Source organism: Electrona antarctica (genome assembly GCF_951216825.1).
Source record: "Electrona antarctica genome assembly, chromosome: 21".
Lineage (NCBI taxonomy): Eukaryota > Metazoa > Chordata > Actinopteri > Myctophiformes > Myctophidae > Electrona > Electrona antarctica.
In genome coordinates this window covers 4,799,272-4,814,599 of record NC_136802.1, presented here as the reverse complement: position 1 = coordinate 4,814,599, position 15,328 = coordinate 4,799,272, and the positions used below count along the sequence as shown (strand labels likewise).

At 43.7% G+C, this 15,328-nt stretch overlaps 1 protein-coding gene across 3 annotated transcripts; it reads right to left on the bottom strand.

The window, feature by feature from the left end:
- Nucleotides 1–1,754: 1,754 nt before the first annotated feature.
- Nucleotides 1,755–13,540, bottom strand: LOC306913667 (putative apolipoprotein(a)-like protein 2). 3 transcript variants are annotated; one of them, XM_079490464.1, is made up of 7 exons: nucleotides 13,406–13,516; nucleotides 13,236–13,326; nucleotides 4,636–4,724; nucleotides 3,798–3,951; nucleotides 3,035–3,156; nucleotides 2,628–2,740; nucleotides 1,755–2,157 (listed from the first exon to the last, which is right to left on the bottom strand). In XM_079490464.1, the coding sequence occupies exons 3-7, from the start codon at nucleotides 4,673–4,675 to the stop codon at nucleotides 2,017–2,019; spliced, it is 570 nt and encodes a 189-aa protein (XP_079346590.1). In that variant the 5' UTR covers nucleotides 4,676–4,724; nucleotides 13,236–13,326; nucleotides 13,406–13,516; the 3' UTR covers nucleotides 1,755–2,016. The 3 variants fall into 3 exon arrangements, with proteins under 3 accessions (XP_079346590.1, XP_079346591.1, XP_079346592.1); XM_079490465.1 differs by lacking the exon at nucleotides 13,236–13,326 and having other exon boundaries at nucleotides 13,406–13,476; XM_079490466.1 differs by lacking the exons at nucleotides 4,636–4,724; nucleotides 13,236–13,326 and having other exon boundaries at nucleotides 13,406–13,540.
- Between the last annotated feature and the right edge of the window lie 1,788 nt (nucleotides 13,541–15,328).

Genomic DNA, 15,328 nt, shown 5'->3' with positions numbered 1-15,328 from the left:
GCACAATTGGTTTGGTTATCCGCCGCACTAAAACAACAACAACATGGTTAAATGGATAGAATGTTTTCATGAGTGAATTTCTATGTTTTATGTGTGTAGTAGAAAAAGTGTAGGCCTAATATGCAAATATGACCATTTGCATTACCTGCTTTTAAACATCCTTAGCCTGCATAGGCCTATAGAGGCTGTGCGCATGCATAAAGTCAATGGCAAATCGAGTGGCAAAGTGAGTTTAACATTGTTTAACATTGTTTGACAAACATTGTTTGACAAAATACAGTCAAATGGGCTAGTTATTTACAGCAGGGTGAAATCCACCTTGACCAGGCTTGTGTTGAAACCCAAACACACAACACATTGATATTATACTTTAGAAATGTGGGCCACACAAGATAGGCCTTTATTTGATTATTATTTTCCCAACATTTTTAACAACTCATTCCTTTTTGAAAACGTTTAGGATGACTAGTTTTAGGCTGTATTGTTGCACAATGCCGTAAATCTCTTTGAGGTCCATATACACATGAAATAATAGGCTACTTTATTCATTATTATTATACTTATTAGCCTATTACTATTATAGTACTACTACTACAAATAGAAGCATTCTATGACAGAAGTGGGCTGTCACTGTAAGGCCAATAAACCAACTATTACCTGTTTAAAGCGTGAATTTCAATCAATCCTTGATTCCTTGATTCCTTGCAGCTTGATGTAATCCGCTTTACACCCTTCATGTCATAAGACTCTTTTTTCATCTTCCTCCTTCCCTTGTCTCTCATGTAAAACGATCTCAGAGCATTATGTAAAACATCAGAAGACCGTCACGCATGCGTGCATTTTAATCGGGGGTTGCATCATGCTATATAGGGCTCAGGAGGTACCGTTTCAGTCTTGGACTCGGAAGGTTCCTGGTTTCAATCCCTGCAGGCTCCTCCTGGATCCCATTTGTGTTGAAGTGTCCTCGAGCAAGACACTGAACCCCAAAGTTTGGTGCCTTGCTCATTGTTTGGGGGGAGAACATAGGGCACTTGAGATAACTCCATTTAGGCAGGGCCGACGTGCAGAGAGCACTGACGGGGCAGGGGCCCCAAACGCAACAAAAGGGCGCGCGCGCGCGCGCGCGCGTGCGTGCGTGCGTGTGTGTGCGTGTGTGTGTATAGCGCTCGCCGATTCTTTTGGGGATGGTCTTTTTGTGGGGTCTGTCCCTACGTGCCATTTCACACATTTCCTAGGCTAATGGAGCAAGATGTTTCACAATAACTTAATGGGCCATGTAATTGGACAGTCAATTAAGCAATATGTTCTCATTACAATGTAATCGTTAAAATATATAATATTGATAAAGGCCAAGGATCATCTGTGGTCCTTGTTTTTTTCCCCACAGCCTGTCATTTTGTTTAGGGGGGTGAAAGGGGCACTTTGAGGCAAAAGGGCACATGCACCAAAAGAAAAATAAATCTTTAAAAGAATGAATGAAGAAGAGAGGTCGGTGCTGTCAGGGTTTTAAATACAGTTTCGTAAAATGAACATGGAAAACAAAATGCATAATACTAAAGTGTTCCTCAGTGCAACTGCTGTAAATAAATAACTTAACTTAGGCCTGACGTCAAAAAAGAAGAAAATAAGTCTTCTGAAAGAATATATTTATTCAAAGATTTGTGCCGCATTTTCACGACTTTTCAAAAATAGCAGACCTACAAGCTCGTAGCGCGCCACTCGGTGGCGCGCTATGAGCTTGTAGATCTGCTATTTTTGAGTGGTGCAAACCACTCCAACAACCAGCTTTGTCTGTATGTATGTGTCTATGTCTGTGTGTACCTGTGGGGCCACGTACAGGTGAGCATGGTTGCTATGGTTAGTGTGTGACGTAGTGTGTGAACAGTTGCACCACTCAGTTCACAGGGGTGGGATTTTTCAATAGCTAAAGCATAACATAATGCTAACACCAAAAGGGGTTCCCACCCAAAATGGGTTAAGTAAAACTTCCCTGAACTATACTAATATATCTATTCTTCACACATAAGAATTTATTTTCAGACATCTGTCGTCGTCCTGTTCTTCTCCTTCTTTTTTGAAGACCTTTCCACCAGGCTGCTTCTTCCATGTCAGCTTGACGTCTCCACTCACCCCTCGCTGCTTCAGTTTCTCTTTCACCTGAAAGAGAGAGACAGTCTTGTTATTTGGGCAGCGGTGGCCTAAGGGTTAGAGGAGTGCCCTTGTTGCCGAAAGGTTGCTGGTTCGATTCCCTGGACGGGCAGGAAAAATCTGGGTGGGGAAGTGATTGTCATCACTCACCCAACACCGCTGAAGTGCCCTTGAGCAAGGCACTGAACCCCCAACTGCTCCCCCTGGAGCTGCTTAGTGGCCAACAGTATAAGACTGTGGTTGTACTGGTCAGCTCCCGGGTTTTAATGTGTGTGTTTCTATGTGCAGGGCGTTGCTGAAAATGAGCACCTGTGCTCAGCTACTTCCCTGGGTAAATAAAGAATAATACAAAAAAATAAAAAAAATAATACATAAATAAATTCTCCTCAACAGACATTTGTCCTCTGGTCTGTGATGTTGGACTTGGACTTGAACCCAGAGAATTTAATCTAGAGAATCTTCAATCTAGAGACACTGACCTGCTTCAAGATGGCCTCCATCACGGCAGGATCATTCAGGTCCACAGTGGGGTCGTCCAGGGTCAGCTTCAATTTAAACACCTGCTTCGGCTCTGTGGGAACGACGGGGGATTCTGTGGAGACGAGGGGGGGACTCTGTCTCTACGTCAAGCATCAGCATTTCTGAACTAGTTGTAATTTGAGCAGACTTTGTTGAGAAACACACACACGTGTACAGTGAGGTGCACTAATCCAGACTGGATGCTACTGATGCTCAATAACAGAACAGTAAACGGTAAGCCTGGGAACGTCCACATCTACTGTAGCTAAACTCAGTTTCTCTGTAAACAGTAACAGCTACCTGGCCTGGGAGCGTCTTCACATCTACTGTAGCTAAACTCAGTTTCTCTGTAAACAGTAACAGCTACCTGGCCTGGGAGCGTCTTCACATCTGGGCACCGGGCAGTACTCCCAGCGTGTGTCTGTTATGGTGTAGCACCATGGCATTCTCTCACCGTCTGGATTACGGCAGTAGTTCTTGTCCAGGCCTCTGACAAAACATGTATGTAGATACACAGAAAGGCAGGTATAGGCAGTCATGGATGGACAGAGTGACCAGTGTTGATTTCGTCGACTAATACTATGACACAAATTTTTTCGTCGACTACCTTTTTTCACTGCAGAAAACTGAATGGAAACTAAGCTATGATGACTAAAACTAAGACTAAATATATTGACAATTTCGTCAACAAATAAAAACTAGACTAAAATGTTAGGAAGGGACTATAGTGGACAAGAGATCCAGTATAAGTCATTTTACACTTGGTTGCATGCTGAAAATAGCCGATCTACAAGCTCACAACGCGTCACAGCGTAGTGTAAAATCGACGGCATCAAGGCCCGCCAAAATATATTGTAGTCGACTAAATCAACCGTAGATTTAGTCGACTAAAATCATATGATATTTAGTCGACTAAAACTAGACTAACACTAAAACATTCCAGGTGACTAAAATATGACCAAAACTAAATGAAGTTTCATTCTAAAAGACTACGACTAAACTAAAATCAAAATTTGCTGTCAAAAACAACACTGGGACAGACAGACAGACAGACAGTGCAGACAGACAGTGCAGACAGACAGACAGACAGACAGACAGACAGACAGACATTTTGGCAGGGTGTTTCTTACTTGCTCGGGTGGGATTCTGGCCTGTTGGCGTGTACGTGAGGTGTCTGGGACGACCAGCTCTGGCAGGTTCTGCCAGAGACCGTAATGGCGACGGTCCCCCGGTAGTTTCTGCCATCGAGAGTGTAGCAGGTCAGCTCGGGTTCGACGGCAGATGCTGAGGACAGACGGGGAAAAGTAGATGGATGGAGAGGGAAATCAAGGACCAGGGTCATCATTGACCTGGCATCATGTCTACATAGGATGCATCTAATTCTAAATATGATCTGGTCCGACCCAAATTTAAAATTACAAAAACTTCTCATTCTACTACTCTTCCACTAAAATGTGGAATGCCCTCACACCATCCTTTAAACGTTTTCTTTGGCTGGGGACCCCCGGAAATGCGTTGGCCATGTCTTGTGCCCGGCGCCCCCTCCCCACCCCCAAATTCCCTATACAAAAAGAGAGAGGATCCGGGCACTCAAAGTTTAAAACGCCTTTATTAAATGAAAAAGGCAACAGCCAACATGTTTCGACCAACAAGGTCTTCATCAGGGCAAGAATGGCCGCTACAATAACCTTAATAATAGGCTAGAGAAAATACATCATAAATAAATACTGAAACCAGATATAAATATAATCATTAAAGTTTATGCATGTACTATGTGTACTGTATGTAAACTCTTAATTTCCATTTCCCATCTATTCAGATGCAAAAGAAAAAAGATAATCCCCCCACAATAATTTGGCAACAGACCCCCGAGGGGTCGCGACCCCCAGGTTGAGAACCCCTGCTTTAAAGCACTGTTTCCCAGACAGTGAGTCGGGACCCATTTGTGAACGTTGTGGGCCTACTTACCTGACAAAACATTGAAGAGCATGAAGAGCTGGCAAAACATGATGCACGATACCGCCACTGAGAGGCGCTGTTTGTCTTAATTTGCAGAACTGAAATTTCAAGATTCAACAAGTGCAACTGTCACATTGCACGCATATAAACCTCTAGTACCTTGTCGTAATTTTCCTCAACTACAGGTGGTGTTTTTTTGGGGGGGTTTTTTCCTTATAATTTTTATCCCACAATTTTGTGACCCATTTTTCACCCGTGTCAATTATCTATTGTAATCCTGGGCTCTACACACCCTCCACCCACCTGAGAAGAGCAACGGACTTGAACTCATGCTTCCTTCATGCATGAGTGTCCAAGTTGCTCCTTTACACCTGACAGGGGGGAGTTTCCCTGGTTGGACGTAGCGCGTGGAAGGAACACGTTATTCCAACCAGTTCCTTTCCCCTCCATCAGGCGCCCCGGCTGGCCAGGGGGAGACAGTTTAGAGACCAGGATTACTGCATGTTTTTGTGGGGGTACCTACCCTAGGGGACACAGGGAGAACATGCAAACTCCACACAGAAAGGCCCTTTCGCCAACCCCGCCTCGGGTATGGGCACTGATGACACAACACGCCCCCCAGCGCCAATGGAATTGTTAAAATATACACTAGATAGAATGTTTTAAATGTTTTAATCAGTGATTTGTGAAGTGTATGGGTAGTAGAAAAAAAACTCGTTAAAATGTGGCGCAAATCATTGAATATATATATTTCAGAGCGAACATTTTTAACGAAAATATTTGCTTCTGGGGGGGGGGGGGGGGGTCCCTGGAACTACATATTTTGAGATGGGGGGTCCGGGGCCCAATAGAGATAATTCTGGTGGTCCTTGACATGAAAAAGGTTGAGCACCAGAAGGTTTTTCAGAAAAATGTTAGGATTTAGAAGCCTTTTTTTATCGACCTCAGTCCAAAATGGGTTAATAATTATGAGTAGCCTACTGTAGAGTATTATGACTTATTCTTTGACTAAATAAGTATGGGCTAGATCACAGCAGGGTGAAATTACTAGCCTATTTACTACTACTACTATTACTACTACAAATAGAATCTATGAATCTATAACAGAACTATGGAGAATAATCCAACTATTACCTGTTTAAAGTGTGAATTTCAATCCGTATTTTGCGTTGATGATTCCAATTGCAGCTTGTTTGTAATCACCTTTACACACTATAGCTTCTGCATGTCATAAGAGTACGACTCATCATCTCCCTCTCCCTCGGACCCCTCCCATGTCTCTTATGTAAAACACTCGAAGAACCATATGTAAAACATCATGGACCAGACAGTGGCCTTGTGACCAGACAGTGGCCTTGTTGACCAGACAGTGGCCTGGTGGTCAGAGTGTCCGCCCTGAAACTGGGAGGTCGGGGGTTCGATCCCCGGCCGGGTCATACCAAAGACAGTAAAAATGGGACCCAATGCCTCCCTATGCCTTGCACTCAGCATCAATGGGTCGGATTGGGGGTCAAATCAACGAATGATTCCCGAGCGCGGCGCACGCTGCGGCTCACCGTTCCAAGAGATGGGTCAAATGCGGATTACAAATTTGACTGCGGTAACGTCTGTGACTAAGCGTACGACTTTGACTTTGATCATAAGGCGTTTTGTTGGGTCAAGCAAGCAGGGTCCCGCATGGCTGCGTTTCTATCGGGGTTCCATGATGCATCAGGGGCTCTGCAGGATGGTAGTTATAGAGCTTCTGTCTTGGAATCTGAAGGTTAGTTCCAGCAGTTTCACTCAGGATTAAGACCTTTAGTTGATGCATGTTGTTTTCACTGTTGTGGTTTGAGCGTCCAGAAGCTGATCCTCAGATCCACTGCCAAAGTAGTTTTCCTAAAGAAAACTCACAACCTGCAGTCCAGTTATCTCAAGACAGTTCTCGCCCCCAAAACAAAACGGGTCCAATTCTTTCTCTCATTAAGTCCACAGTTCTGCAGTTACCACCTCTAATTTGCATGGAATGGCAGGAGGCAGCCATCCAGAAAATAAGTGTTTATCACACCCACATGGGGAGGATGTGTTTAGCAGAGACACACATTGCCCGTGTCATTATTATTGCGTTTGGGTCCTGCTGGCTGGGGGTTCAAGTCCGTTCTAATCATGAGTGGCAGACGATACCGATTTTTCCCGATCCAATAATTTATATTTTATAGAACACGTTTATCATATCACAATAGTACAATATCCCTAATCACAGACAATTTCCCATCTAATATCATGATATGGATATAATATTGATACTAGGGATGTCCCGATCACGTTTTTGGCTCCCAATCCTATTCTGATCATTTGAAAATTACGTGATCGGCTCCCGATTTCCGATCACCCGATCCAATCGGGTCAACCCTACTGACAAAGACCACATCGCCTGTCTCCTGTCAATGTAGCTTCACATCCACACACAGGTCACCAAGGGCAAAGGAAACCCATGCAAGGCATTGTTTTACATAAAGATTAAGGGAGGGAGGGAGAAGGAGGAGATATAGATCTCATGACATGCAGAATAGTTATAGTGTAAACCAGGGTTACAACAAGCTGCAAACGACGGATTGAAGTTCACACTTGAAACAGGTAATAGTTTACTTTATTCTCCTTATAGGCTCATAGAATGCTTCTATTTGTAGTAGTAGTAATAGTAGTAGTAGTAGTAGTAGGCTAATAATTATAATAATTTTGTGTTGTAGCCTAACACAAAAAGCCTAAAACTAGTCATCCTACAAACACTTTCAACAAGGAATGAGTTGTTAAAAATGTTGTTCAAAATAAGGAACATCATTGAGCAATGCCTGGAGTGGAACAGTCCATTATACATCAACTTCATAGATTTCCGGAAAGCTTTTGATAGCTTGCACCGTGATACGTTGTGGAAGATTGTAGAATCCTATGGCATCCCTCCAAAGATGACTGCATTGATTAAGATGTTTTATCATCAATTTCAGTGCAGTGTCATTGTCAATGGCAATCTCACAGAATCGTTCCCTGTGGAATCTGGTGTACGCCAGGGATGTATCATCTCCCCCATACTCTTCCTGATCGCCATTGACTGGACCATGCGTAAGACCATCTCAGATAAGCCCAGAGGCATCCAGTGGACTCTCTTCACCCAGCTAGAAGATCTTGATTATGCTGATGACCTTGCTGTTCTATCCACCAATCACACCCACCTGCAAGGAAGACGGATAGGACTGACCGATTTGCTAAGCAGATAGGTCTGAACATCAACATCTCCAAAACCCAAGTGATGTGCACACACCCAACACCACATGTACCAATCACTGTGGATGGTAACCCCCTTGACTACGTTGAGGAGTTCACGTATCTGGGAAGTCTCCTCAGTAAGGACAATGCGTGCAGCAGGGACATCAGTATAAGGCTCGGAAAAGCTTGCAGCACATTTGCAAGCCTCCAGACCATCTGGAAATCTAAGCAATACAGCCTAAAAACGAAGGTCAAACTGTATAACAGCAACGTTAAGTCAGTGTTGCTGTATGGCTCAGAATGCTGGCGAGTGGTTGAGAGAGCGACATGAATAAGATCAACTCATTCCACAATGGGTGCCTCCGGAAGATATGTCGCATCTTTTGGCCAGAAAAGATCTCCAACGAGGACCTGTACCTAAAGACAAACTGTTACAATGTGGTACTGGAAATCAAACACAGACGGCTCAGATGGCTCGGACATGTCCTTCGAATGGATCAGAACAGCATTCCTAAAGTAGCCCTAAGATGGACCCCACCTGGAAAGAGGAAACAAGGGGGGCCAAAAACAACCTGGCGGAGAACGGTGACCTCAGAACTGAAGATGGCAAATCTGACATGGGGCGATTAGGCTCAACATGCTGCACAGGATAGGACCAGATGGAAGCAGATAGTCAGCCTTATGTTCCACCGGAACCAAGAGGATTAAGGATAGGACCAGATGGAAGCAGATAGTCAGCCTTATGTTCCACCGGAACCAAGAGGATTAAGTAAGTAAGTAATCAGAGCCATCTAATAGAAGAGTTGCGATGTTGAGAGGCAGAAACCGAGCGCTCGAGTGCTGTTCATGCAGCCTGAACTGAGACAAGCTGGAGTTGGAAATACATTGTTTTCAACGAGGGCGGCGCTATTTTAAGTGTGCAACATGACAACGGTTTTAAAGTAGCCTATTATACAGTGACAACTAAAGTCTCTTTATTGTTTATGTTGTACTATTACTATACAAAACAATTTAAAATAAATGGATTTAAGATCATTAAAGCTTGGCTTTTGCCCTGAGTCCAATGCATTTCTGCCTACATCCAGTCCAGGACTTGTCCCAGTGGGTTGTCCTCACGCTCAATGCTTAGTCTATGTAGAAGAGCCGCCATTGGACTGAAGCCCCATGAAGTGAACACAGTTTGCGTAACTCTGAAGGCTCTGGTCCTAATGAAGCCATGATGATGACCTCATGTCTGCAGACTCTGCACCAAAGACATGGTTCACTAGAGGCCTATAAGGATGTTTCAAAGCAGGAAATGCCTAACACCAAAAATGCCATTGATAATGAATGGCCAGTTTTGAGTGTTGAGTGTTGTCGTGTAAACAATCTGATTAATGATTGGCAGCATTTGCCAGAATGAGATGATGTATGATGACGTATGATGATAAGAGCGCCCCTCACTTCACACAGGTGTGATTTTAATAACATTGAGTGGCTATGGCTAATGTACTGTATAATATTATTTACTACCCATGTCCAAGTCTAAAACACAGAAAATCACTCTTTAAAACATTCTACTGTATGTACTTGTGTATATGTTAATCAAGTTGTTGTTAATTTGCATGCAACGTGACAATTGGCTATAGGCCTACTTCTTGAATCTTGACATTTCAGTTCTACAGATTAAGACAAACAGCGCCTCTCAGTGGCGGCATCGTGCATCATGTTCTGCCAGCTCTTCATGTTCTTCAGTGTTTTGTCAGGTCAGTAGATCTACAGTTTCTACAACATTCATGGATACCCCCAAAACAGAATGATGTACGATGATAAGAGCGCCCCTCACTTCACACAAGTGTGATTTTCGAGGGGCGCTAGCCCCTCCTATATACAGCTTTTGTCCCCACAAAATGTCCGCAACACAAACATTAAATGCCATTGACAATGAAGGGAAGATTTACGTCCCCAAAATAAGAGTAAAGAATACAAATATTGTGTCAGCATTCCACGTTTGTAGTAGATAATAGTAGAATGAAAATGAGTTTATTCTAAATTTCGGGTGGTACCAGATCATGGTTGCTCCCTAGTGTTGTGGGTCTGGCTGTCACTCACTTTGGAGAAGTAGAACTAGTTAGACAGGTATGAGGGTATTGAGGGCACTGTCATTTACCATCACAACTATTAGGAGCAGTGAGCACTATTAATAAAGTGAGTGGGGAGCAGTTAGTGGTTAAGGGTCTTATTGACACACAGACCACGGCCAGGGTGAGAACTGGACACCTTTCTGTTTCCCAGACTAGCCTCTCTCCCACAACACTAGTGGTCCTTGACTTCCCTCTCCATCCGTCTACTTTTCCCCTGTCCTCAGCATCTGAGACTTCTACCATCGAACCCGAGCTGACCTGCTACACTTCCAATGGTAAAAACTATCGGGGGACCATTGCCCAGACGGTCTCTGGTGAAACGTGCCAGAGCTGGTCGGCCCAGACACCTTACAAGCACAAATACCCGCCCGAAGACTACCCACGCGCGTAAGAACACCCAAACTATCTATCTATAGCCGGGGAGCCAGCACCAAACATTTGAGAGGACCTGTGATGTCGTGACATACTTTTTATTTGTGTTTTTTCTTTTCACTTTGTCATTAAGGTACACAGAATGAGAGGTCTGCTCTGCCGGCAATATTTGGCATTTTTGTATACCTCACCATAGACAACCAATATAAGGCAAAATGTCATCATACTTTAAGTAGCATTGACGTGTCAAACTAGGGGGTTTTCATGATTCTGAATCCATTACACGCATTATGCTTAGTTAATGCTTAGTTAAAACACCAAAAGGGGTTCCCGGCTACTATCTATAGGTCTGTCTGTCTGTCTGTCTGTAATACTGTATTCTTACATTTTTGTCAGCGGCCTGGACGGGAACTACTGCCGTAATCCAAGCAAGCAGCCGAGGCCATGGTGCTACACCATAACAGACACACGCTGGGACCACTGCCCGGTGCCCAGATGTGAAGACGCTCCCAGGCCAGGTAGCTGTTACTGTTTACAGAGAAACTGAGTTTAGCTACAGTAGATGTGGACGTTCCCAGGCTTACCGTTTACTGTTCTGTTATTGAGCATCAGTAGCATCCAGTCTGGATAAGTGCAACTCACTGTACACGTGTGTGTCTCAACAAAGTCTGTTCAAATTACAACTGGTTCAGAAATGCTGATGCTTGACGTAGAAGGTTTAGCGTCATCAACACAGCCTCCACAGAGTCCCCCCCTCGTCTCCACGGGGTGCATGTGTTGGTTAGACATACCAACAGTCCTACAGTCATTAGTCAGACAAACCCGTGCTGCGGGTTAAAAATCAACTGTGCTGCTTGTTAAAAACAAACCTACAACATTAGGGTTAGGTTAGGGTTTGGGGGTTTGAGGGTGTCTGACTGTTGGTATGTCTAACTAAACACATGCACCCGGCCGTCTCCACAGAACCGAAGCAGGTGTTTAAACTGAAGGTAACCCCGGACGACCCCACTGTGGACCTGAATGATCCTGCCGTGATGGAGGCCATCTTGAAGCAGGTCAGTGTCTCTAGACTGTCTGTAGGTTCAAGTCCAACAACACAGCTGGACCAGAGGACTAATGTCTGTTGAGGTGAATAACAATTAAGACTGTATTTTTCTCTCAGATGAAAGAGAAACTGAAGCAGCGAGGGGTGAGTGGAGACGTCAAGCTGACATGGAAGAAACAGCCTGGTGGAAAAGTCTTCAAAAAAGGAGAAGAACAGGACAAAGACAGATGTCTGAAAGTAAATGAAGAATTGTAGATATATAGCATAGTTTGGGGAAGTTTAGATTCACCTACGTTATTTACTTACTTCTGTTTTAATTTGTATAATGCATGTTGTTGTTCATTTTACTAAGCTGTATTTAAAACCCTGATATCACTGACATCTCTTCTTCATTCTACAAGTGGTTTGAACGTCAAGGAGCTGATCCACGACGTATTGCCTCCCACCCTGTAGGCCCCACCAAATATACTGACAATATAGTTTTCCTAAAGAAGTTCTCAAGTTCTCCCCCAATAACAACGAACCATGCAACCATGCAACCGTGCAACGAACCATGTGCAACCCAGATTCGGCACAAACGAGGGACTAAATTATTTTCGCTCCTATGCCACCAAAATGTGGAACGCCCTACCAACAGTCATTAAGACATGCAAATCCCTTGACTCCTTCAAAACCGCTCTCAAAGGGCACCTACGGACGGCTGCAATTCGAAACTGGCCTCCGTAAAATCTGAATCCCCCCCCCCACCCCTTTTTCCCCTCACTGTATATGTTTCTTTTCCCTTTTTACCTCCCTTATGATGAATTCCTGTTCTGTTCTTTGACTATATATAGAAGTGTCTATTTGTACGTCTCTAAATGTTTTGATGAATTGAACAAGGTGGACCCTCTTGTAAACAAGTGTAATGCTTAATTGGGTTGTCCACTCACAGTTAACAGTCTTTGTATTGAGTTTGTGCTTGAAATGTACTGTAATTCTGCAAACTGTTAATAAATATTTCAATCAAATCAATCAACATGTCCTCATTTGAGAATTGAGAACCACTAGTAGTAATAAATAATTGCCATACTTATTCTGGTGAAAACCTGGAGATTGACATTCAGTAAGTCAGTGTTATGGTCAAAATACTGTAAGAACATTATAATGGTGTGTAAAACAGAAAATCGCAAAATTTGCCACGAACACGACCAAGTCTGTACGGACATGTTGGTGAGCCCTGATCATAATTGCTGACGAAGACGGTGAAGGTGAACAACCCATTGTCAGAGGATGGGTGTGGTAAACAAATAGTTTCTGGGTGGCTGCAGTGCATCCTGCCAGCTCATGTAAATGAGCCGTCACCGGAGAACTGTGGACTTAAGGGAATTGTTTTGGATGGGCTTACTGTGCTTGACAGAACTGGGCCTTGTTGTTTTAGGTGGCAACTGTTTTGGCAGTAAGTACATTTGGTGGGGGGAATCCTACTGTTGATCAGCTCTTTAATTAAGATGCCATTCTGCCAGATGGCCAGCAGATGGGGTCGTTGCCCATGCCTGCCGTATTTGTATAACATGTCCCAAAAAGTAGCGGATGTTATTGTTTATCAGTGTAGCAGACCGAGCTGGTAAATGAGGTTGAAGCCGACTGATGATGTATGATGGTTCTTTATTAATCAACGTGAAAACTAAAATCAAAGCAGAGAACATATAATCAATATAAAGCAATCATATAAACAAATACATTTCCAAAAATGACCAATAAAAGTGCATATCAAAAACACCAAACTACAACAATAAAATCCCACAACAATATGACACAAACCAATAACCATAAATTACATTATTCACCTTGTTCCCTCTTCCAGCTAGGTGCTAAACTGCCATTATCAGGTGTCCCAGAAGCATGGCATCAACGCCCATATGAGTTTCAGGAAAGCCACTAAACCAAGTAAATCAAAGAATTAAAATCCAAATTGTTCCATTTCAATTTCATATCTGTGATATTTTTCTGCACTCACTTTGATCCATTTGGATGTCCGTTTCGTCCCGTTCCTCAGATGATAGACTTCTTTCATTGATCTGTTCCAAACATGACCAAACATTTCCCCCCTATTCACACTGGGCTGTTTTTATCTGTCATTGTGTCTCTGGTGAGTGAGCGTGCTTCCTGTGAGCCTGAACAGCCTTTCAAAATAAAAGCATTTTGTCTCAGGGTCTGTTACAATCAGTTTGAACCGGAAGTGAAATATCGGCCAGGACACAGTAGTGAAATGGGGCCTGTGAAAGACGACTTGTGCGTGTGAGAGACTAAGGCCCTCATTTATCAATTGAGTGTAAATTCTGCCCCAAATTCGAGTGTAGTTTTCGTAGTACACCCACGTCGGGTCGGCATTTATAAAGTGATCGCAGACAGCTGATCCTTCCTAATTTCATTCCTAGCAGTAATAAATGTGCCGGCTGAAATCAATCTGGCACGCCCTATGAAATCAAGCCTCGCACTCGTTTTTGCGACATGAACAACTGCAATACGACCTGGAAACCATGGTTACAGGAAAAAAAGGTTCCCTCGCTGCCCCCTCTCTCATACACAGACGCACGCACACGCAACTAAGGCAACTTGTTGTATCTTAAATAAATAAACCTGCATGAATTAAATAAAGCTGTATAAAGGCCTACCCTGTCTGTTTCTCCTCTCGCTTCGCTTCCCTTCTGCCCGCCTCACCCCCCCCCCCCCCGCACGCACGCACGCACGCACGCACGCACGCATCGCAATTTGCAAGCAACTGTCACTGTGTGTTGTTAGTTGTATATTAAATTTAAGTCTTTTTAATTTAAAATACAACAAGATATATTAGTGAACGAAAACCTGAACCTGTGAACCATGAATGAAATAACAAATAGGCACACACACGCTGCTGTTTTGCATAGGTGCTCCTCCTGTCCTGTCTGTCTGTCTCTCTCTATCACTGTGGTCCGTCCGTGACCGTGACCAACTGACCATTGCCTCGCAGTCGCTGCAGTGGCTGGGCACTGGTGGTGGTGGGCTGGCTGGGTAGCCTACCTATCTCCGATGCGGTTCCCACTTGCGCTGGCATGGTACATTTGGCATTCGAGCGACGCGTCGGGTTTATTAAACGAGGAGGAGATTGCACATACCGTAACTCCAGAAAGACATCGGCCTGCTGTAGATTAGGCTACAGTAGGCTACCCACGTTGGGACTCTCCGCAGCTGCACTAGCCTATAGTAGCCTACTCTCCAACTTCCCGTCATGGAAATATTTCAGCACAGACAGCCCAAATCCTCGCATGTATGCGCTCATGCAAAACACTGTTTAAATGGCTTAAGCATCTAACTTGCAACATTGTTTTTAATTGCGCAATTTTAATTACTTGTAAAGTTGGAAATCTCCTACTAATTTCATATGACACAAAGACACATCTTATATGTATTTAGCCCATATATACCTATACAGTTTTATATAAACATTTTAGGAGTGAATACATATGTTTAGATGCCTGTGACAGCCTCTCAGCTGGTCAAACAATGCTGCTCCGCTGTTCTACGACAGAAAAACAGGTGAGGACAAAGCGTACGACAGCTCCCGACCAGACGTGATTTTTGTCTTGGCTCAAGTTCAAATTAAAACTTTGGCGCAAATCGTAAATGCTGAAAATTGCGGTAATTTCGGCGTACACCCATATTTTGGCGTGCGCACGGTTGATAAATGAGGGCCTAAGACTCATAATCTCCCTCTCCCTCGGACACCTCCCGTATCTTATGTAAAACACTCTAAGAACCTGTATGTAAAACATTGTGGTCTCGCACAATCCATATCTTCACAATATTCATAATAATTAGGCTATGTCAATAATGTTGCAAACAAGTGGGTGCTATTCGCATTCTCTAAAAGCCTGGGATAATGACACCTATACTGTGACCT

What these genes read in the sequence shown, in the direction of transcription:
- LOC306913667 (XM_079490464.1), bottom strand. Translation starts at nt 4,675, where the DNA reads ATGTTTTGCCAGCTCTTCATGCTCTTCAATGTTTTGTCAG. An exon ending in GCTCTTCAATGTTTTGTCAG is followed by an intron (nt 3,952 to 4,635) that starts GTAAGTAGGCCC and finishes GTCTGTCCTCAG; the next exon opens with CATCTGCCGTCGAACCCGAG. An exon ending in TGGAGGCCATCTTGAAGCAG is followed by an intron (nt 2,158 to 2,627) that starts GTCAGTGTCTCT and finishes TCTCTCTTTCAG; the next exon opens with GTGAAAGAGAAACTGAAGCA.